Here is a 25,155-nt window from a genome sequence, read left to right as displayed (position 1 = left end):
AGGTGTTTCCAATACTCTAAAATGGGTGGGTAGCCAGAGGTAGATTCCACATGGCCTGTCTTCTGTAGCAGTAAACCAAGCCAGATGCTCCTTGGCAGAGGTGCCAGTAAGGGCAGGGTTCCAATCGTTGGAGTGAAATGGAATGTTAATCGATAAAGCAAAGCAGGATTTAGTAATATGGACTAGATAAACATGACAAGGTATTCAGAGTCCAAGGGCTCTCTCCACAGGCACATGGGACACTGAACCTATGGTAATAAGTTCCTGGCAACTTCCACTATTCATACACTCCAACTGAAGGCCTGTTTGTGTTGGGCAGGACATGGAGGTGGCTGTCTGCAGGCTGAGGACATCAAATGAGAGAGCCTGAGAAAGGCGGTGAAGTTCTTGTCACATTCAGTCAATCATTTATTTGTCTCACGTTTACTGAGCATTTATAAGATACAATACCTATATTCCGCATTGAAATATAGTGCTGAACAAGATGGAAAAACTTCCCTTTCTTGTCATGAACACAGACATGCCCTCCCTACTATGTACAAAGGAGAAAGACACCACGCATATAGTCACATAAATGAGTATATAATCATAAATCAAAAAAGGTTTTGAAGAAAATATAGAGGGTGCTAAGAGGCTATAATAGGTGAAGCTGAATTGAGTTTAGAGGGTAGTGATCAGGCAAAGCCCCTCTGTAATTTCAGGTTTAGATGGGAGTCAGCCGGGGGGAAAAGGTATAAAAGCAGTTTCAGTACAGGGCACAGCATGTCAAAAAAGGAAAGAGGTAGCAAAGACTGGTGGATGACCAGGGTAGTCAGGACATAGTAAGTGAGTGCCTGTTAGACAAGTTTAAGAAAAAAATATATACTTGAATAATACATAGAACTAATAAAAAACTGTATATTTTATGATACCATAAACTTCTCAATCTTCTTTATTATTATATACACATTTCTGCTATAACTGCTAAGAGGAATGAGTCAAACAGTGAGATCAAACTGTATTTGCTTTGCTTTGTGTATTTTTATTGGGCTGCTTTCCAAAATAGACCAATGGGGATTATAATCTAGGTCTGCTTATGGGGAACCTCTCTTCTCCACCCCTCCCCAACCCCCACCACATAGACTACATTTTTTTGGTAAGTTCTTTACAAGGTATTTAATGTTGATATAATCCTACTATTAAATTCAACTAGATTTTGTCTAAATGTGAAATCAGACCACAGGGAGCTAGTATATCACAGCAGAGATAGCAGCCTACGACACTCAGGACTCAAATCTTTAGAGCCCTCTTCCACTTAAGCCCTAGTTCATTAAAAATGGCTGTGTTATCCAAAGGAATAATTAGTAAGAATGATTAGTGGTTCCTCATGAAAGTGATTAAATATTGATATTGATCTTGTGTTTCCAGGCAATTTAACGAAAGGAAAAATCCTTTAATTTTTAAATAGGTGTGCATAAACAGATTAAAAAACCAAGAATTCCTGTGAAATATAAAAAGCAATACTTTAAGCATATGTTGTTTTGCCTCCAAGGTCCAGACAATTTTAACTACAATGATCTATAGTCTCAGCAATAGATTATGCCAAATAACTACTTGTGCTTTATAACAGCAGCAGATCTGTATGTTTTCCTGAACTTAATGAAAAATAGTAACACAGAGCAAAAGAGAAATCTGGGTACAAGTCAATCCAGATACTGAAAATGTTATTAAAATCAACATATGAAGGCACATGTTTCTTAAAGTGAAGCTTTTTTCAAAATTCACGCAATTGGTCGTTAAAGCATAAATTCATTTGTGTAAGGAATGCCTTCCATGCACAGAAAAGCAGGGGAGAGTGTGCAAACACCACTGAAGTAGGTGATCTGGGATCTCTAGTCCTTACTCTCACACTTTTTGGCAACACAGCTTTGGGTAAATAAATCATTTAACCTTTCTGAGTTTTGCCATTTGCCAATGTGGTTATTGTGAAGTTGAAAGACGTAACAAATGAACAAATGTGGAAGCTCTCTTGATAACTGTGAAGGTACTAAATTAGTGCGAGCCTTATAAGGTCCTCAGGGGAACTGAGAGCCTAATGAAAACACCACTAATACAGGTTTTGTTTTTTTTGAACATTGGTTAGGCATGCACTTTGGGGCTAACAATTATTTAGCTTCTTTTAAACCTGAGAATAGAGTTAGAAGTGTCAAGCCTACTAATCCTAGAGTCAGTGTTACATGAGAAGACTTCCCCCTCCCCCAAAATTAACAATATTCCTTACTATACCCTGTTCCTTTGTCAAAAGGTAGTTGGAATAAATATCACCTTCTTACAGACTCAGGTAACATAAAAGTAGGAGTCAAAAGTAGACTGATATCTTTCTTAGAATAAACTTCTAGAAGTGAAGTTACTACACCTGGTTCTTGATACATATAACTAAATAATGCCCTTCAGAGAAGTGGTAACAGTTTATACTCCTCTACAATATTCAATATTCAGGATATTCCTGATTATCAGTTTGATTCACCTTTTACTATCTTCCATAAATTAATAGCTCAAAATCCACAATATTCATCTATTTGCCTTCCTCAAACAGTATACTCCTATCAAGATGTGCTTGACAGGATGGCAAAGGCTGAGTGTTTAAATGTGCTTTCAATGGCTTACTGCTCCTCTTAGGATAAATCTAAACTCTTTAATAGTTTACATGCTCTGGGTGAAGTGGCCTCTTCTTCCTTTTCCAGCCCTGGGAAGTTCCCTCTTAAACAGACCAGCTGTCTCATGTTTAGGTCTTTGTTCGGACAACATTACTTAGGACTGGAGCACCAGATTCTATAGGGAACTCAATATTCAGATGGAATTTCTGACTAGTGACAGCAAAAGTGACCCCCTTCATACAGCTGAGAATACTGATTTCAGACCGACTACAAATGGCTGTGGCAAATATCGTCACTGGATTTGTCAGTCACTTAGGGGAGCAGGTTTTCATATGGGCACTATTCTCTTAGAGAGGAAGAGGCTGGGGGGTGGGTAGAGAAGGAGCAGCTAGAAGTGCTAATTGCTCTCTTTAACCCAGATGAATGAAAAGATTTTTCTATACTCTGGTTTTATGAGAGAGCTCTAGAGGAAGTAAGCAGATGATTTAAAAGACTGGCTCGGAAAAGTAACTCAAGTATAAGTTACTAAATCTCTCACATTTTGTATCCTTAGATGGTATACCTTCCACTGCATTGACAGATTGAAATTTTTTGATACTCTGACCACCAAGCACAGTTGTTCACATTACTTTAGAACTTGTAATGCATGTTTTTTAAGGGTTCCTAGTAAGAAGCCATAGTTCATTCCATTGGCATGATAAATTCCCTTTTCAACAAAATGGCATACAATGGGTTGATTTCATCAACTGAATGTTCTGGCTAACAAGATTCTCAGCCTCCATACTGTCACTGTCCTAGTTTCTTATCATCTGCCTGGCCTGGGCGTAATGGCTCTGACTTTGGCCTCCTACCTCTTCCCCAGTACTCTGCAACAGAGAGATCCAACAAGCCAATCTCATCATTTGAATCCCCAGCTCAAAGTTCTTCAGTAGTTTTTTTTTTTTTTTGATCACTGCAATAATTAGCCTAAGTATTTTCTTATAAAACTCCTGATCTGGGATCCCTGGGTGGCGCAGCGGTTGGGCGCCTGCCTTTGGCCCAGGGCGCGATCCTGGAGACCCGGGATCGAATCCCACATCGGGCTCCCGGTGCATGGAGCCTGCTTCTCCCTCCGCCTGTGTCTCTGCCTCTCTCTCTCTCTCTCTGTGACTATCATAAATAAATAAAAAATTAAAAAAAAAAAACTTAAAAAAAAAAAAAAAACAACTCCTGATCTAAGCCCTGCCTACCTCTCTAGGCCCATCTACCCCCCCATCCTCATGTGTTTTCCCTCTATTTTGAATGAACTGGCAATTCTGAGCAACATGAAGTCCCTGGAACATACCATATTCTCATACATTTGTGGTACACTTCCATATACCTTCCCCCCCAAATACTGCTACTTATCTTTCACTCTTCACTCAAATACTCCCCATTCTAAGCTTCTTCTTACTTCCCCAGAAAGCTAAGGCCCTCCTCTCCCATGTTCCTCCTATACTTCTTGCACCTACCCATCACAACAATCAATTTACATTGGAGCTCTTGGTGTGTCTTTCTCTCCATATGCTAACTATGTGTTCTCATTTTTACCTCAAGCACCGTGCTCCAAGTCTAGGAAGAGATGCTCATGAATATATTAAAAATCCTATTTTTAATGTTGAATTTTATAGCTATCCACCTAATATTTATTATTATAGATGATTAACCAGCTAATTATTATTCTCCATCAATTCTGAGCATGTTATTTCATTAAAAAATCAAACCTGCTACAACATATGCATTCACTGAATATATGAACTGAAGAATAAATCAATAAGCCATCAAGATTTTTAAAGACATTCCTAAACTTAGGATCTTTTATGAAAATCTGGCAATAGGATAAAGATAAGTAATCTGGAATCTACCCAAAAGAGTCATTTGCCAGGCTCCCAATAAAAATTATAGCACAGAATCTTTGGAATTTTACTTACATGGTACAGTGTGGTCTCCGGCACAGGCGTGCCCATGATGTCTTGTCTCAATGCATCCATTTGCAAACTAGGTAGTAATGAATAGTGAGTCGGGCTATTACTCTTATCACTCTTCTTTTTAGACTTCTTCCCTGTGTCTTTTTTGCTGTTTCTCTGAAACATGTATTCTTCTTGAGCAATTTTTTCATTGCTCATATATCGGAGTAGAGAGTTTTCTATATAAAAAGAGATGAATACACGAATGTAAATATGCAAATATTCCAAATTTACCACGCTTTCCTAATTGTGCTATTAGATTTCATTTCAGAAATGTAACTTAATTTAATTTATAAAATACCTATGTAGTAAAAATACAGAGCATCTTAATAATTTGGGATCACAGGGCAATAAGAAATATCCCACAGATTATTTTTACAAGTTTTATCTCTGGACCAACTATATGAGAATCACTGCAAAACTTGAATTAGAAGTTCTGGTGTGTGCGGCTTATAAAAGTTCTAAGAAGTTCCCCCAGAGGGATTCAGCTAAAAATTGATGACAAACACTGACCTATAAAAGACTAGCATCCTTGCAGAAGTTAAAGCCCACAGTTTGAACCAAAGGTCAGGAAACTTAGTTCATAGAATCTCTGCTTAAACTGATAGCATTCACTGAATAGCCAGCACTTAGGACTTCATAAGGGATTTCCCCCCAAGTTATCGCTATTATATGAAGTCCCAAAATAGTGACTCAGCAATGGCATATGATCTATGTTTCTCTTTTCATTGTTTTCTTGATTAATTCTGTAACACAAATGAAGTTAGAAAACTGAAGTTTGGAAAATGGAATGAATACATAGATGTAAAGGAATCTGTCAATGTTCCTGTATTTGCCAACATTTTCTGAAATGCTCACTCCATGAAATAAGTGTTAATTAAGTAGACTAACGAAGCAGATATTCATGCTTGCTTATCCCTGTGTGGTAAATTCTGTACACTGGCTAGAAGTTAACAGGCAAATTGGTTAGCTAAATTATGAAGGAAGCTTAGTGAGCTGAGGTCCTATGAATAGTTTTTTGCTTGGTTTTATTTTTCATCTACAACTTTATGGTTCTCTGTTTCAGAAAGCTGAAGTAGCCCACCATAGCCACAGCAGGTCGAATCCCATTTAGTAGTGAGTCTTTCAGTGGCTCTTTTTACTGCTCACCTCAATAGCAGGATAAGTGAACATAAAAACTTACTTTTGGTAGATACTTCAAGTGTAGCCCACCCCCAAGTAAGAAGATAACCCTGAACAGCAAACAGAAGAGAAAAAAAAGCAAAGCGTTTTTTTTTTTTTCCATTTCTATATGGTTTTCATTAGAGTCACTGGCCAAGTTTCCATTAACTTTACTCATGGACATCAATACTCATTTTAAGATTGTACTCATACAAATGTAGTGAGGTTGCATTGCGGACCAATGGGGACTGATCACAAACTTCCTATTCACCGAACTTAATTCTTTGATGCAGTTTCACACTTCTGACCTTGTTTTCCAAATAGTGACTTTCACATAACAATCAGATATTTATTTTTTTTTACACTGTACTTATCTACCCTGAATCCCTTAAGAGACATTCAGAGAAGATATCTATTTAATAATATATCAAGACAGTCAAACGTTGTTCTGAGTTGGTTTGGGTGTATCATAAAGTCAGTGAGAGAATGAAGTTTTCCCCTGAAGCCATGACAACCTATTTAACGAACATTTAAATTTGCTTTTTGTTCCAACAACCCAGCCTACACTGAAATTCTAGAACACTTACCTCTTCTACTATCTCTCTTCATCTTATTTGGATCTTCATAGTCCCCCACCCAATTATATTCCACTGGCATAGATATAGGTCGTAGCTTGCCTAAACACAGAGAACAAAATTCACATCATTGTTTTTCTTCCCCATGTCCGCTCATACTTGACACTGATTTTTAGCTGCAGTCTGCAAAACACACTCACTCATATGCAACGTTACGGTTGGCATTTGTGTAGATGAAAAATGTGTGTTTTGAGCCAGAAGGTGAAACTGCCTGTGGCAATTGGCCAGGTGATAATGCAATCTTAAGGCATCCTTTCATAAATAATAAAGAACAGCCTAGGTTTGCTCTCTTAGGAGCCCCAGACTTTAAGGATATGGTCCTTTACAAAGAGTATCACATTTTAGGGATTTTTACTTTCTCTTCAGTCACTGGATCTCTGTCTTATTCCCCAGTGCCCACACGTCTACATCTTGATAGCCATTCTCCACGATACTAGCCCCTTGTGTTTAACCTGCCTGCCAAGGACGTTAACCCACTGTGGCATGCTGGAAGGCTACAATGTGAACTTCCCATCCTCACTGCCTCCTAACTCCTATCATAATAAATACCTTTTGGATATACCACCATGCTTTAGCAATATGGCCAGCATCCCTTTTATGGCCTATAGCTGGGTCTGCCCCCAAGCATCTCTTGCTATTGTGAACAAGTCTGGTTTCCAGATCCAAGGAATCACTGCTTTGGCCTGTCCTGTTTCCCTCTGTGTTCTTACTAAATAGCATTTTACTTTAGCAAGCAGAACTCATGGCATAGACTTTAAGGATAACTTTTTGGTGAGGCTGCAGTATATTATTTTTGATCAACTTGAAATTCTTGAAACACAAAAGAGTCAAAGAAAAGCATACAAAAGTTTAAAAAGGATATCTAGCACAATGCCTGGCATATAATAACCACTGAATACATTTTAAATGAATGAAAAGCCAAAACTCATATGGGACTGGATCATAATAATGATTGGTTATGATGCTCTTGGTAACAGTACTAACACTTACATATCATTTACCATATGCCAAATACTGTCTAAGGGTTTTCTACGTATTACATTGTTTAATCCTCGTAACTGTGAGAAATATATTTTTTAATAGATTTATTTATTTTTATTTTTTTAATTTATGAGAGAGAGAGAGAGAGAGAGAGAGAGAGGCAGAGACATAGGCAGAGGGAGAAGCAGGCTCCAAGCACCGGGAGCCCGACGTGGGACTCGATCCTGGGTCTCCAGGATCGCGCCCTGGGCCAAAGGCAGGCGCCAAACCGCAGCGCCACCCAGGGATCCCCGCTGTGAGAAATATATTATCATTACCTTCATTTTACCAGATGAAGAAACTGAGACAGGTTATGTAACTGGCCCAATGACACACAGTTGGGGTTGAAACCCAGGCACTTAAACACCACTTCTGCCCATAATTCTTGATGACTTCAATATTCACTCTCCAATATTCTGGTCTCTCAGTTTCTTGAGGTTTTCTCCTTCCATCCATTCCTGTGGTCATATGCTTAACTTGTCAACTGCAAAGGCTGTAGTCCCTTCTAGATCCCACTTTTCAACTACCACCTCAACTACCACCTACCAACTGGCACCTATTTCTAGTGCCATCCTCACAGTATTCCAAGTCCAAAAATCCTCCTCCTTAATCTACTGATGTTCCCACCTTCCAGCACCTCTTGGTCACTGTATATCCTCTTCATTTCCCTCCTTTCCCAGCTAAATTTCACGACCAATTACTATGATCAGTCCATGTATTTAAAAAAATTCTTTTAGAATACTCCTAATTCTGTTCCTAAGGAAAAGGTAACCTTATGGATTTATATTATGTACAGTGACAGTTTACCTAATATATTTTGCTAAGCTCTTTGAAAGTCTGAAGATGAACTAAATATGATAAAATTATTAATGAGCCAATAAATGTAGTGTTTATTTAAATGTGGCTTCCTTTCAAGGTGTGCAAACACCTTTATAAATAATCACAATTCCAAAATTCTGAGTAGATCTTTGCACTTTTACAAAGGGAGAGCTTTGGGAGAGCTGATGCAGGTCAATATATCCTTCCTTCCCAGGGTTGAGTAAAGCTTTCAAGAAAGATTTAGTTTTGTCATATCTATTCAACTGCCTGACAGAATCAATCCTCCAGACTTTCAATGTTCTGAATTCTGTGTTTTCAAAACTCCTACAACTTATTTCTTTAGAATCTGTTTTTTAAAATAAACTCCATCTCAGCACGTGCACACTGAAACTGAAGCAATTAACAGCCCTAACCCTGTTTCTACATCCCACCAAGAAAATCCTTTGGAAAGTAACAATCCAATAAATAAGCAGTTGTTTTTCTTGCTCTATATGTTATTATATGTACATATAAAGTAGTTTGATACTTTTCAAAGAATTGATTGGTTATTTGGAGTCAAATATATATGCACAAGAACAAGAAGAAACATACTTCACATATGGAATATGAAATACGTAATTGTATTTCGTTGCATCTGGTAAATCTCCTCCAAGATTCTCAAGGAACTAAGTCATTGAGGCATGTAATTAAGCCTTTGATATGTCTGGTTATATTATTAACCATAAGGAAAAATTTGCAGAAGATTAAACACTGACTTTCTGGTGACTTATTAGTAGAGTATGTTGTATATGGCTAAGGTAAAATTGAGAAAAAGGTATTGAATTAAACAAAAAACTGAGATAAGGACACCTGCACCCCGATGTTTCTATCAGCAATGGCCACAATAGCCAAACTGTGGAAGGAGCCTCGGTGTCCATCGAAAGATGAATGGATAAAGAAGATGTGGTTTATGTATACAATGGAATATTACTCAGCGATTAGAAACGACAAATACCCACCATTTGCTTCAACGTGGATGGAACTGGAGGGTATTATGCTGAGTGAAATAAGTCAATCGGAGAAAAATCTTAATTAACATTCACTTCTGGAGGACATCAGGGCTTTTGCTTTTAGTAGTTATAAAGCTATGAATTTATCAATGCAAGGAAAAATAATTATTTTAAAAAGTATTATTTGTTTAGTTATAAGAAATAATGTTGCTTATAAGTATTACTACTTTCATAAATTTTTTAATTGTGTTGAAAAATTGAAAGAGACTTAATAAAACAGAATGAGGTAACACTCATATAAACAGCAGTCCTTGGCAAATTAAAAAAAGACAATGGCTTAAATAATTTCTAATTCCAAATACAGAGATCTTGAATTGCAGTATGGAAATGTTTGCCACTGCCTATGTCTAGCAGGACTTTAATTTCACAAAACAGCAAAGTTCAAATGGAAAAAGAACTTTATGGTTTATTGCTGCAGTACAACTGGTTAAAAAAAAGAGTACTATAAGCATTATTGTTTGATTTAAATCAAATTTACACTATTATTAATATATATAAAGTGTTTTTACATTTGTAATGACTTTTAAAGGCTTTTTAAACACATTTGACTCATTCCTTATGGAAATGTACATATACTAATAATAAATCTCTGAAAGATAATCTGAAAAATGTTAAGACATCTCTTTATGTAGTAACACTTGTATTTACTAATTCATGATAAAAATTAATAACAATAGCCAAGAATATAGTAAAAAAGAGCCCATTCAAAAATCCTGCTGGCCACTTCCTCTTAATTTTATTCCTCCAACCATAAATCATTTATTAATTGTAGAGTACATTTGACACCCTATTATAAGCCTTGTGATATCTCTGTGCTAGTGTCTCACAGTTAAACTATTTTGTTACCTGGCTTTTCATATCTGTTGCACATCTGGAGCTTTCTTTCTAAGTTGGGTTTTCATAGAGGCAAGTATTATGCACTGCCTTTCTTACTGTATTCTAATAAATATAGAGTTAAAAGATAATTAATTTTGATTTTGTTTGCATTTTTATTCTGAAATTGATGGCAAGTGGTTTTTTTATTATGACTATATATAGCTATAATTAAACATAAATAGAACACTAAATATAATTTTAAGAATACTGACAATGAGGGGCGCTTGGATGGCTCAGCTGGTTAAGCATCCAAACTCTTGGTTTCAGCTTGGCTTATGGTCTCGAGGTTGTGAGATCGAGCTCACATCAGGCTCCATGCTCAATGTAGAGTCTGCTTGAGATTCTCCTCCCCTCTTCTCCTCCCCCTACTTGTGCCCTCTCTCTCTAAAATACATAAAATTAAATAAATAAAATTTTAAAAAAAGAATACTGACAATGATGGAGTACTTTATAATGATCTAAAGTACTTATTTTAAAATGAAATTGCTATGTTTTAATTTTACTGTACAGAATTGCTTGAAAATAAACTGGCATTTCCCTTAGATAATAAAGCATATATTTGGTGCTATTGCAAATGCTCCAATGCCCTTTGGTGGAGCTAATTGCTCACCCTTCTGGTATTTTTCATAGTGTTTTTGGTATATATGCATTATTATATGTTATTATATTATATCTGTCTGTTAAAGGTTTTTCTACTTTTTGGTAGAAATTAGGTCTTAGGTATCTTTGTTATGAGTGCTTTTGGCAAAGACACTGACCCAGAGCAGGTATTGATTAAAAATTTTTTTGAATGCTTGAATGGAATGATGCTGGACATTAGGGATACCCCCAAATTACTGGGCCGTTTGCTGAATCTGAGTTCCTCTTACTTACTCAAAGGCATCTCCTGTGCAATGCTCAATTATTTCTCCTGCAGCATAAATTCTTCCCTTAATACCCAATGATTCCAAATAGCAAATAAACATGCTGTAATTTCTTCAATCTTTAAAAAACAAAAACACCACCCCTCTTCACCAGCAAACTGCCACTCAGCTACCACTTCATTCCTCTGCTCTCCATTACAGAAAAACTCCTAGAATATAAAACTCATTTATATTCTCTGTTTCTAATTCCTTTCCTTTTTTTCTAGCTTTATTAAGGTATGATCGAGAAATAAAAATATTATATATTAAAGTTGTACAACATGACTTTTTAAGGTGTGCAATGTGATGACATAATACACATATACACTGTAAAATGATGACTACAATACAGTTAACACATCCTTCAGGTCACATGGTTACCATCTGTATGTGTGTATATGTGTGGTGAGAATACTTGAGACCTGTTCTCAAATTTCAAATATAAAATGGAAAACAGTATTGAGGTTCCTCAAAAACAACACAGAGCTACCATATGATCCAGCAACCCTACTTCTGGGTACATATCCAAAGAAAATGAAATTAGTATCTCAAAGATACTGTATCTTTGATCCCATATTCACTGTAGCATTATTCATAATAGCTAAGACAGGGAAATAATCTAAGTGTCCCTTAATGGATGAGTGGATAAAGAAAATATAGTATATGTATACAACAGAGTAATATTCAGCCTTAAAAAGATAGAAATGCTAAAATTGTGATGATGGATGAATCTGAAGGACATTATGCTAAATGCAATAAGCCAGACACAGAAAGACAAATAGTGTAGGATCTCACTTTTATGTGGAATAGCCTCCTCTTTCTTTCTTGAACCTTCTCTGATTAGGCTCTTGCCCTCAAACTATACCAAAATTGCTATCGTCAAGGTCACTCGCACCTTCATGTTGCTAAATCCAATAGACAATTCTTAGAACCTCTGACTTTTCTGACTTATTTGTAGCATCTGACACAGAGGATTACTCCCTTCTTTGAAACATTTCCTTTATCTGGCACCCAGGATTGTCCTCCTCTGGTTTGCCTCTTCTCTTCTCATGCTAAATTCGCATACACTCTTGAGAGCTAAGCAAAAATGTCATTTCTTCAGGGATGCTCTTCTTGACCTCTTACTCTAGGTTGGGTTTCTATGTATTTATTCTCATTTTCTGTATAGTTTTTCCTCATAGTGTGCCATTTATAGTCAAATAAATATTCATTAAATTAGTTGCTTCAATTCAGCCTCTCTTCTAGAATGTAAATTTCACCAAGAAAATTTCTCTGTTTACTGTGGTATCTCCAACGCATAGTACAGTGCCTTAAACACAGTCACTGTTCAATACTTAGTGACTGGTTATTTGTTAAGAAAGTAAACAGGGGACCTTCCTCACACATATAGTTTCTTTCTCCTTCCTTCCTGTCAACTTTTCTTCCCCTCCCCCTCATTTTTCCTTCCCATCCCTTCCCTTTCTCGCTTCCTTTTAATGTAGGATGTCAACCTTACCAACCTCCTTCATTTCTATTAATGTAGGATGTCAACCTTACCAACCTCCTTCATTTCTAACAAACTAAGCCTTAGAGACCAGTTTGGTAATCACGTTAGAACTAGGTGTCCTGCTTCCTGATATGTAGAAACATTCTCATGTTAGGCTACCCATGAAGTCTGTTGAAATACTACTGAATTGCTGCCTTCTTCAATTGTATTTACCCCCCTTCTTAATTCCGTCCTCAGACATGCTAAAATCATTAAATTTTAGGGTGATAAGCAGCATCTGAGAAGCAATCGTCTCTCTTACAGTTGCCAAAGAGTCAAAAAAAGACTTTAGAGAAATTTCTACTGAAGTCTGACATACCCTTTAACGCTCACAAAAAAAAAAAAAAGCTTTCTCTAGTCTAAGGAGAAAAAATATATACATACGCACACACATATACACATCTGTTCTGAATATTTTAGCCAATATTTTGATGAAAATGAGTGTAGTAAGGAATGTTAAGCTATAAGCATGCCACATATACCCATCAAACTCCCCCCATACCAGACAGAAAAATTACTTTCAGATGGTTGACTGCATTTCTAGGAAAACATCCCGAGGTAATTTAAGGTAGACAATCACACATTTAAAGAGGAATAAAACGGAACTGAATGGAAAGTCAGTAATTTTTTAAGAATAAAGGCAACATATCTGGATCTAATAAAATAAGTAAAAACAGGCACTTTGATCTTTAGGGCCATATTTTTTTAAATTTCATTTTTAGATAAAAGAGCTTGGGAAAAAGTTGGATCGTAAACATTTCAATGTGATGATTATTTAAATATTGGCTTTAAGGCCTATAGAAACTCAATTATTACTAACTTGAGCTCTTCTCAGTTTCATTAATGGAGAACAAAAACAAAATCTCATTTCAAAGAATAAGCTACATCTTGTTTGTAAATTTTCCTATTGCTTTCTAAAAGTGATCTAGACTTTAAATTGGGAGTAATGTAAAAATTATTGGAGAAAATTTGTAACTGTATCAAAAATTATATGGAACTTTTAAGACTTGTTTTCAAGGCCTATTATATATATATATATTTTTTTATGGCCTATTATATTTTGAAGCAGATTACCTTTTGTAAGCATTCTACCAAGAGAACAACTGGGCCGTATACATTAGAGTTTGGAAAGACAGGTTTTTATATGTTGAAATGTCTGCCACTGTGCATAGAGTTACTTCTTCTACATTAGAGGGGTGTGAGGACTGGGAAAGATTCAGATGGTTTACTGTTTAAGCGGCAAAAGACTTCTGGGTCCTCCTCTGAAGGCTCTGGTGGGTAAAAAAAATGAGCTATGCTAAAATACTATTGCCCCATGCTGTGCTCAGCATTAATACAGTTGTGGACAAGAAAAATGACATGACTATGTAAATATTATTGGTTAAAAATATTCCATTTTCAAGTTAAACAACTACAAATTAAAGCCCTCTCTTTTATTTTTTCTGTAGTTTCAAGTTTTTGTTTAAAATCCAGTTAGTTAACATACAGTGTAATATTAGTCACCATATTTTACAAAAAATCTTAGTAAAGCAGTGTCTTGAAAATCTTATCAACATAGGGAAGAGAGTCCTCTTTTCTCACGAAGAGTGAAAAAGACAATGATTAAGACCATCAATTGAAGACTCTCTTTTGAAATAAACAGAATGACATCTTGTAATAACTTTATTCCTTTCACATACTTTTTCCTTTGGGAATACACAAGTCAGTAAAACTAGCAAGAAAGGTAGAGATGAAAAACTGAAAAGACACACCAAAGTTAATTCCTCAGGATTTCATCAGTAGTCAGTGTTGGAGTCAGTCCAGGAATATACTTTTAACTTCCTATCCCAGTGCTCTCTTTGCTACATCAGATTGCCTTGGTGACAAATTCAAGACCATTGCATTACACAAAAATCCAATTCTTTTATCTTCAAAAACAATTTAGTGACATGTATGAATATTGCTTTTGTTTAAGTGTCCTCCCAGCCAGTTTGCTACTCTTGCAAAAAGTTCTTAGAAGTTATGTGAAGTACTAATAGACGATTGGAAAATAAACTGTGGATGTAGCTTTGTATTTCCTACCCATCATCTTAACAAAGATGGAAAAAACATTGCTTTGACATGATGTGTCAACTTATAAGCTTACTTATAAAATAATGCTAGGTTATCACATGTATACTTTTAAATGATTGTATACTGTCTTAATTTTTTGTTCTAATATCTCTAGTCATTAAATAATCAATGTACAATCTTTAGTTATCTCTTCTTTAACAGAACTCTTTGTAATATTTGACATTTTCTACCCTCCCTTGTTTCTCCCCCCCCCCCCCAGGGATCTATTTCCTCCATGATTTCTGGCAAATTGTTTTGCAGTGATACCATTAATTCTACAAGGAGCCTGGAGGATAGAACACCATGCACTGATCTTTCCAGTTAGTATTTATTACTTGAGTTTGGACTTTTTATCGCAAATAAGATTTATTCTACAAAATGGCTTTTCTGCAAGATAGAAATGAAAACAACATTCAGCAAGCCGTCTGCTTGGGTATGCTTTGACCTAAGAGTAGACGCTTTTCCAGGTTGCCTGCAGTTAAACATCTGGTTCTTGATTTTGGCTCAGGTCATGATCTCAGGGTTGTGAGATGGAGCCCTGCATCAGGCTCTGCACTAGGCATGGAGCCTGCTTAAAATTCTTTCTTTTCCCACTCCTCTCCTTTCTCCCCTTCTCAAAGGAAAAAAGAAATAGAATAGAGGCCTTTCAAAATGCTTATCTATTAAGTTAGAGGTTTGGAACTTAAAACACAAACTTTTATCATTGGTATGGATCTTTAAGAGGAGCTGCAAAAGTCTATTTTAGCATTTTCCAAAATATATTCCATCAAACATTAGTTCCATTGAGAGGTTAATAAGTATTTTGTGACCAAAACTGAAAAAGATACAATGTACAAATACATTCAGGAAACAATAAGCTAACCCAAATTCAAGAAGACCTTCAAAGCATTTAGTATGCTAATGTGCACTTATTAATCGCCAAGAAAGGGATAAAATATTCAGAGCTTCCCAATCTTATTTAACCAGATAACTTCTTTCTTTTAAAAACATCCTTTTTCAGAACTAGACATCTGAAGAACATATTTGGGAAAATGATGGATTCTTAATCCACATTGTGATGTGAAAGCTCACACTAACCACTCTTAAATTTTACCTAGCTGCCATTTATTATATTTTTTCCATATGGAAAAATGCATTTTGATTTCAACTAGGGACAATGGGTCCTCTCCTGCTCCAGGGAATACCATGATTAGGTTTTCTATTGTAGAGCAGACACAACATTATATTACTTCTGCCCAGAGACTGTATTGTGACTAAATGTAGGTCTCTCCTTGCAGGGCAATAATTTCAGAGATTCTTTGAATTAAAAAAAAGGTAACTGGCCCGGTGTCATACAAGGGCTCTTTTATTTTCTACTCATATATACCTGCTTCCATATTAAATCTGTGTGCAGTTGATTCTTCTTAAGTTAGTTAAGGGTTTCTCAATAGCAGAACTTTTGACATTGTGGATTGGATTATTCTTTATAGCTGGGAGCTGTTCTGTTCTTTGTAGGATGTGTACTAGCATCCTGGGCCTCTACCCAGTAGATACCAGTAGCATTTCCACCTCTAGTTATGACAACTATAAATGTTCCCCCAAATTGAAAATCTTCCCTGGAGGGCAATACTGACCCCAGTTGAGAATCACTGACTTAGGCTGTTTCTACTCTTGGCTTCCCATTTTGTCTTTAAGGGAATCACTATTTCATCTAGTTCATATCTTTCTGTTGATGAATTCATTTTGAGTGACTTCTTTCCTCTGACAGTTGCATCAGTTTTGTTGACTTGGGTTTGCTAATCTTTCCATGTTACCCAAATACTGATACTCTGGAACTTGGTTAAGAGTTCCTTTTCCTTAATCTTACTATTTTATCCATCGCCTAGCACTTTAATTTGTTCAGGATGATTGTTTTCTTGCCTGGTTTTATTTTTTTGAGAGTCTCCAAGTATTTTATTTATATATCATTTTTGTTCTCCTTTTCTTCCCCTAGCAATTAATCTTAAACCTAAAAAGATCCAAACTGTTTTCAGAATTCTGATGCTGTGAGGTTCTACTCAGGCCCTTCTGTCCAGAATATGAGCTAGTGGTTTCCACAATGGAACTTAAAAGAAGATTTGGATCAGGGCAGTTTTTAGTGTTATTACCTATTTGAATGCTCTTCCTTCTGGTTTTCAAAACCAAACCAAAAGAAATGGACCAATTCTATTCATATTTCTTTTAATTGCTATGATTTAAGTGGCTGGTTATTGGGTAGGTAAAGGGACCAAAACAAGGAAATACTTTCGGCCCCTTTGTCCTTTATTAAATCCCTCCATAGGGAGAGGATAAGTGTTAATTTGATCCACAGGCACTTGACAATCTTTGGGACATTTTCATTTATAACCAGGAATAATTCATTATACCATTTGGACACTATTTCTTGAGTACTTTCCATGCGGCAAGAATAGCCCTAAGTGCCAGACATACATTATCTCATTTAACCCTTATAGAAACACCACAAGTAATATTGCCATTCCATTTTACAGACAAGGAAACAGAAACAGGGGCACCTGGGTGGCTCAGTGGTTGAGCATCTGCCTTTGGCTCAGGGCATGATCCCGGAGTCCTAGGATCAAGTCCCACATCGAGCTCCCCACAGGGAGCCTGCTTCTCCCTCTGCCTATGTCTCTGCCTTTCTGTGTCTCTCATGAATAAATAAATACAATCTTTAAAAAAAAGGCAACAAAAACATAGTGAGGTAAGGCTCAAGTTCAAGGTCAATCAGTTATTAAAGGCCAACCTGTGACACCAAACTCAGATCCCTCTGACTTCAAAACACATGCTCTGCTATTTCTATAAGTAAAATCACACAAATTAGGGAAGAGTGCCTTCCCTCACTGCTTACTCTGATATTTACATTAGGAACAGACAAGTTTCTATTTCTCTAAAAATATTGCTGAACTACTTTTCTATCCATTATTACATGGTCCCTTATCACCATCAGTTTGATGTTCAAAATTATTTTGTGAAGCTAATCAACATGCAGTCTTTATGAACCGTACAAATTAAGTCCAAAGGTAGAAGAATTCCTGTGACTATAGTATACGTCTCATATTTCTACATTTTTGATTCAATAATTTCTAATACTGTGGTTAGTTCTGGTTTGGAAGTGGTACATTTTACTGGAACAAAGACATTTTGTGTGGTTAGTATCTCAATTTCTTTTCTTTCTAAAAGCATAGCTGATGAATGACAGCTGAACTTTTATCTGATTAGGAAGACAATTTACATTTAAAAATCATAGGAAGGAGAGAAGTATTCCAAAATAAAGAAGTATGACTGTATCGTGTATACGTGATGCTTTAAGAAATGTTTTGAATAATGTTATTAATTATAATTTAACTGGCCAAAAAGTAGAATGAGATTATAAGACAAAGACGATGTTGCAGTGTGATAAGAGACTCTGGAGCCTACAGATAATTTCCTCTCCTCACAGTGATAGAGTAGTTCATAGTGTCATTGCCCATAGGTTCTTCACCATGCTGTTTGAAGTCATTTCAAGCCATTTGCTATTCATGTGGATAAATGGGACATGGTAGTTTTCTCTTGTCCCAGCTATTCGAGGGGAAAATGTTAGGTATAATGTTATGGAAATTAATTTTCCTCAATGCACAATGTATACAAATAACATGTGGAACATTTCTAAAATAACAGCCTTGCCCTCATTCACGTGTTTTTTGTGAGGTCCTGGATTCTCAATAAATTGGAAAAGGTCTGGATTCTTTCAAACCAATACTATTATGTGATATTATTGTAAAATATGTGTTCCTCCTATTCTTATAAAATATGAGCACTCAACAGCCACAAAAGGACTCAGCCAACTGTGTCCACCTTTTAGCGGGTTTCTATGCATAGAAATGTGGTATGCTGGAATAGCAAGGGCAAAGAGTCTGTGAACAGTGAAAGGGAAAGTTGATGGGGAATATGGCCATTCTGGAAAGTTGCCAAGCAACTGATTTCATCAAATTTGAACCTTTACCTTTGAAGTATGAGCATATGAGACCAAATAGTTAAAGTGATTTAATGCTGTCCTCTTTCCCCTCTTCTAATTTTCACATTTATTTTTTAAAAAACTGCATCGTCTATTCACCCCATCTAATTCTTCAAAGAATTTAAATGGCTGATATTATTCCTATTTACATGTTGAGATCTTTATTTTCTTTTGTTTTTTTTCCCCCAGCTGTATTGAGGTATTCTATGAATTGTATATATTTAAGGTATACAATGTGATTATTTGATATAAAGAGAATTATGAAATGAGGACCACAATCAAGCTATTTTAACACATCCATCACCTCACAGAGTTACCCTGTTTTCTGTGAGATGAGAATACTTAATATGTATTCTCTTAACAACACTAAAGTTTATGCAACAGTGACAACAATGGAAATAAATACCTAGCACATACTGGACACTTTCCAGGCAACTTGCAATGTGTTGTCATGAAATTCTTACAAAAAGTCTATAAGACAGGTGTTATCATCTTCATTTAACAAGGGAGAAAATTGAGACCAACATCCCCAAACTCACACTAGATAAAAGACAGGATTACCATGTAGGGTTGATGCCACAGCCAGTGCTAGTAACCATTGATCTAAGCTGCTTCCTCCACTGTATCTGTGTTTCCAGAAATTCGTCTCATCTATCTTTTTAGGAAAGTAAAACCCATTTTATGTTCTTGGATTTTAAAAGTACATAACACATTATTGCTAATTTTACCCCTCAATTTAGCTACCTTTTCCTAAGGTCTGTCAGGGCCATGGTTATGTAAAAACATGTTCAGTTTAGTAACAATAAATACAGAAATATACAAGAACACACAAAATCAGACCTACTTCTGCTTGCCTGAAATCAAATGCTTGAATTTGCAAAGAGTGATACAATTTCTGGAAATTATTTCTCTACAATTTAGCAAGTTACTGTCATCACATTTAGTTAGCTAATACCATTGGTAGAGTCCCACAAAAATCCATGGGTATTTAATCCCAGCTCTACCACTTACCAGTTGAGTAAGTTATTTAACCCATCAGTAAAACAAGGATTCTATGAGCACCAACTTCATTGAATTGTTGCAAGGATTAAATGGGTCAATGCCTTTGAAATGCTTAGCACAGTGCCTGGCATATATAAAAGCTAACAGGTATTACTGACTTATTTCTAGAAGGGCCATCTGCTGTCTATCCATATTACACTTTTCTGATAGATTCGGGCAAGTAATTGTTCTTCTCTTAACTCATTCTTAGCAACAACTAGTGGGTCTATGATATTAAATGAGAACCTTGGTTAGAAATGTATTTTAAAGTCCAGGATATTTTCGGGTATTTTTCTTTATATGTGTGTTTCTTTGCCATTGTGTCCAATGACAGAGCTTCCCTAAATTAGGATATTTTTGAGTATTTTTCTTTATATGTGTGTTTCCTTGCCATTGTGTTCAATGACAGAGCTTCCCTAAATATTTTTGTCTTATATATCTAACTATAAAATATGAATATACTAAGATAGTTGATAAGTATATACATATTTAACCAAAAGCACATAATAAGAACTGAATCCTGTTTCTCCTTTGCTTCTCAAAATCCTATCTATACTCTTACAATCTTAACTCTAAACCTCTTTGAAAAAGAAAAAAGGTAATCTGGGGAGTTAATAGGAGAGAATGGTGGCTAAGCTCATATACAAGATAAGGTTATTTGTGACTATGAAGTAAGTTGAGCACTGTAAGCATAAAGGACTTATTCACTACATTTTAAGGCATCACACAAGTGCTAACATGTTAAATTACTGTCATTTCTAGAAAATATGAAACATGAACATTTTTGTACTTTAGGCTTTTTTATAATATGCTTCAAGAGATTCATGTATTTTTGTCATTACTTATTTATTTAATGATTTATTTATCTGTGAGAGACAGAGAGAGAGAGTGCAAGAGGGGGAGAGGGGAAGAGGGAAATGGAGAAGCAGACTCCCCACTGAGCCTGGAGCCTGATGCAGGGCTTGATCCCAGGACCCTGAGATCATGACCTGAGATGAAACCATGAGTCAGACACTTAACTGACTGAGCCACCCAGGTACCCCTATTATCATTATTTTTAAAATCTAAGAAAATACTGTCACACTTGGAAGTCTATGTAATGGAACCACTTTATAGATTAAATAAAAAAGTCATTGATAATTGCTTATCAAGTTTTGGGATAACCTGTATTGGGACCTTTCAGGTCTAGGCTGAGAGATTTTACACTAACCCCCAGATCTCAGATCTAGGTTTGGGGATAACTAATATTTAGAAACCCTAGGGGATGACTATTTATCATTTAAAACTCCTCATAAATGTCACTCTTTTAGTGTGACTTCCCAAGAAGACTCTGGGGTTTCAGCTCCCAGGCTACTGTACTACTCTGTTCACATACTCCTACTTACCTAAAGTTATTACAATGCATCTCTTTGTTTCTTCCTTCTTGGTTATGATTACCTTCTAAGGAAAATTTATGTTTTATTCACCTTTGAGTCTACAGTGACTGGATGACTTTATGTACACAACAAATATTAACTGAATGAATTAAGAAGTGAATTAATCTTTGGGAAAATTAAGGACACAAATTAATGTGCGTGACAGGCAGAATTTATTACTTATGATCTGATTTTAAAAAGGTTTTAATACATTAACTCACTGGTTACCTGGCACAACCTACAGGCTGTGCTAGAAAATCTTCACTGAAGTATCTGTAAGTATTTCCACTGATGGTTCAGATCATATTTCATGTTCAAACGTTATAAAAACAAACAACCTTCTAGGATCAAAAGTAAAATAACTTTTTATTTTTTTAAAGATTTTATTTATTTATTCATGAGAGACAGAGAGAGAGAGAGAGAGAGAGGCAGAGACACAGGCAGAGGGAGAGGCAGGCTCCATGCGGGGAGCCTGACGTGGGACTCGATCCCGGGTCTCCAGGATCATGCCCTGGGCTGAAGGTGAAGGTGGCACTAAACCACTGAGCCACCCGGGCTGCCCAGAAAAAGAACTTTTTAAAAAACTTCCTATCCCTATTTTAAGAATATATATATATATATATATACTTATATATATGATGACAACTAGGATGCAACATGATGACACTAGGTGGTTTAAAACTGTAGTCTGAAGGGACTGACAACTCATAGCCATTCAAGTAAGAACCAAGTAAACATTCTTTATACAGTTATTGGTAATCTACTTCATCTGGTGACTATGATTTCCCCTTAAACATCATTATCTACTTAAAAATAAGTAAAAGCAGCCAAAACATTCTAAGAGATAAAAAAGAGTTGATATACATTACTGCCTATCCAACACTAGGTAGTCAATAAGTATTTGGAATGAATGAGTAAAAATAAAGATTTACGTGATAAAGCAGGGGTAGGAATAACAAGGATGGCAGGCCTCTATACTGCTCTGTACTGCAGACATTTATATTATAATGGGGGAAAAAGCAAAGGTGCAAATACCTTCAAATTATGACAGTTTAAAAAAAGTGCCAGCAGAATAGTTTAACTGAGGAGCTATGTTAAAAAAAATCATTACTTATTATTATGATAAAAAGGCACATGTACAGAGAATAACACAAGGTAAGCTAAGTATGGTTCCTATTCTTTAGGACCATTTTGGGCAAACCTTCTCATACATATTCTCATAATTATTACCAAAAAGCTGTAAGGAAATAAGGCACATGTAATATGGTACATGATGACCAGTCATTTGGGACCACAGGAGGGAGACATATGGCCATGGTGGACAAGGAAGGGGGGCACGTGGGAAAAAAAAAAAGCTAAAAGCAACTGTCTGTCCTGCTCAGCTCCCACTGATCATCAGTACTAATTATCAAGGATCATGTCTTTCCCCTTCTCTATGCTCCTCACTAAAATGATTAGTTTGAAAACTGGAAAAGGAGGAGCATAGAGTTCCAATTAAATCCATTCATTCTTGCAATGGGATCATAGCTTTACTACTTTAACTTTAGGCAAATTAATCTGCAAATCTTCGTATACAATGTATAAATTTAAAGTATTTGTGACTGGGTTACTCTCTTGGTCATACATGGAAAAGCAGAAGTCAAAGATGAAAAGTCCTAGGGATGTGGTAACTCTAAGGCCATCTCTGATTTAAATACAATGTGTGTTTCCTATTTAGAATCCACTTCCACTCAAATTTTCCAACTTCTTAAAAACACAAAAATTGAGGTGAGATTTCCTTCAGAAAGTTTATCTGAAGTTTTTTTTTAATCCCTGAGGAATAAGGAGTTAATTTTATACAAGTCAAGTTAATAGGAAGCATTCATCTTTCTTTAAAAAAGGAAAAGTGGCAATATCTAATGTTACAAAAATTACATGTGATTCAAGGTCTCCTTAAGTCATTAACTAGCTAAAATGCTACCTACCATTCTTAGCTATCTTTGGAAAATTTAGAATAATTTTTAATATCATGCTTCATATTGTTGAGATTCCACTTAGAAGTACATGACAGACACAGATCAATTGTAAAGATTCAAAAGCTATCAAGTAAATCAAGTCATTTTCATAACCCAAAAGCCTATGAAAAGAAATAGAGGTTCTCATGCGAGACATATGTAAGAAAAGAACTCTTACCATAAGTTGGGGTGCTTTCTCGTCTTCCTTGACTACTTGATCTTCCTTTCTCATATTCATAGCAATACAAGACAGTATCTTCCTCGACAATATTAAACCTCTTTCGATATTCCTGATCCAGAAATGAATTTGGTGATTCAGATCCTTTATGCACCGGCTTGCCAACCATATGTCCTCTGAGGTCTTCACAAGGAAGGTTTCCTTTTTCATCTCTAAAGAAAGGGAAAAATTAAAGGAGAAGGATGTAGGAAAGTGTTAGGGTGGTAAAATGGCAGAGAGGGTGTAACACAGTTCATAATATCCGTTTCATACAATATAACTTCTGATCTTTCCAAACTTTCTTTGAGGTTTAAAGGGCAATTTTTAATTATTCCTATATTGCAGCAAAATAAATGCTGAGGATCAGAGAGGTCAAATGACTTGCCTAAACACCATACAGCTAATAAATAACAACATTGGACATGAACCCTGGATCTTCTAACTCCTGCTCTACTCCATTTCCACTGTACTATGTCATACAGAGGAAAATCATGTCAGCACATAAATTTAGTGCTCAATTCAGTACGTGTAAGTTTAACAACGCTAACAGTATAGTTTTTTTTTTTTTGTGCCAGGTTAACTACTTGATGCATAGTAGTATTTGTGCTGCTTAAAAACAAGGATGTGTTTAAAAACTACCATCTCTGTAAGGATATTAGCAGCCTTAAGAACCAAATTAGCATTCTATAAACTGGTATTCTTAAGAATTTCAGATAGCTTGTTATTAGTTTAAAATAGACCTTATTGAATAGACTTTCAGTATTTAAAATCTATGGATCCCATTTAATAAAAATATACATTCATAGGGGATCCCTGGGTGGCCCAGTGGTTTGGCGCCTGCCTTTGGCCCAGGGCGCGATCCTAGAGTCCCAGGATTGAGTCCCGTGTCGGGCTCCTGGCATGGAGCCTGCTTCTCCCTCTGCCTGTGTCTCTGTCTCTGTCTCTCTCTCTCTGTGTCTATCATGAATAAATAAAAAATAAAATATACATTCATAGAACTAATTCTAAATGGATAGATAAAAATTTCATTACACATTTCTTATGGAGATAGGGTAGAGGAACCTGACAAAATATGGAATTTAGGATGATGCAGGTTGATTTCTTCTATAGGATTCTAGAAAAGAAAAATCTCATCATTTATGGGATCCCTAAAACTGTTACTCACATATAGTATTAATTTACATAGCCCAAGCAACTGGGCCCCTAATGAGTAGTATTTTGGTAGAAATACTCCACTTTGGATGGGTTAAATTGAACTTGTTTATTTTATGATATGTTTCACTGACTAGCTATGAAGTTTTTTTGTTAGAAAAGCCTGTCTTCTAGAACACCACTATGAATGTAAATGCAATGTTCTTTCCCTTGCAGATCATTAATTTTATTTCCTCCTAGTTCTTAATTGCTTTCAGTTCTACCCTAAACAGTGCCATGAATGCTATCAAACCAGATAAAAATTTAATTTTATGTTAAGTGCTAAGACTGAAATCTTAAATCAACGGAACTAACTAAATTATAACAAGACAGATAAAAAACCAAAATTTTAATTGATATTATGTCTTATAAAATTGTGATGGGCTTATAAATCTAATGTCAATTCCAAAATATGAGTTACAGTTCAGCAAGAGTATTATACTTCTATACTTGTGTACTAGGGTACTACACTTTTGTAGGTATATGCAAATGTCTAGATTTAGGTCTGTCCAAATGAAGAGAGCTACATTCCTAGTATTTGAAATATGCTGAAAGTAGTAAATAATATGCTCAAGACTGATTGAAT

General features: G+C 35.8%; 1 protein-coding gene across 8 annotated transcripts in view; it reads right to left on the bottom strand.

The window, feature by feature from the left end:
* CNKSR2 (connector enhancer of kinase suppressor of Ras 2) overlaps nt 1–25,155 on the bottom strand; it is a 274,913-nt gene that overhangs the window by 79,782 nt on the left and 169,976 nt on the right. For 4 of the 8 annotated variants that reach the window (XM_072744442.1, XM_025997461.2, XM_025997457.2 and 1 more), the window contains 3 exons: nt 23,340–23,551; nt 6,370–6,459; nt 4,586–4,800 (listed from right to left, as the gene is read on the bottom strand). In XM_072744442.1, the coding sequence (XP_072600543.1) occupies nt 4,586–4,800; nt 6,370–6,459; nt 23,340–23,551 (517 nt within the window). The remainder of the gene's footprint in view (nt 1–4,585; nt 4,801–6,369; nt 6,460–23,339; nt 23,552–25,155) is intronic. The other 4 variants (XM_072744443.1, XM_025997460.2, XM_025997458.2 and 1 more) reach the window with 1 other exon arrangement.

This window comes from Vulpes vulpes, chromosome X (assembly GCF_048418805.1).
Source record: "Vulpes vulpes isolate BD-2025 chromosome X, VulVul3, whole genome shotgun sequence".
NCBI classification, from domain to species: domain Eukaryota; kingdom Metazoa; phylum Chordata; class Mammalia; order Carnivora; family Canidae; genus Vulpes; species Vulpes vulpes.
Note: the sequence above shows the minus strand (reverse complement) of the source record. Positions and strands in the feature narration are given on the sequence as shown.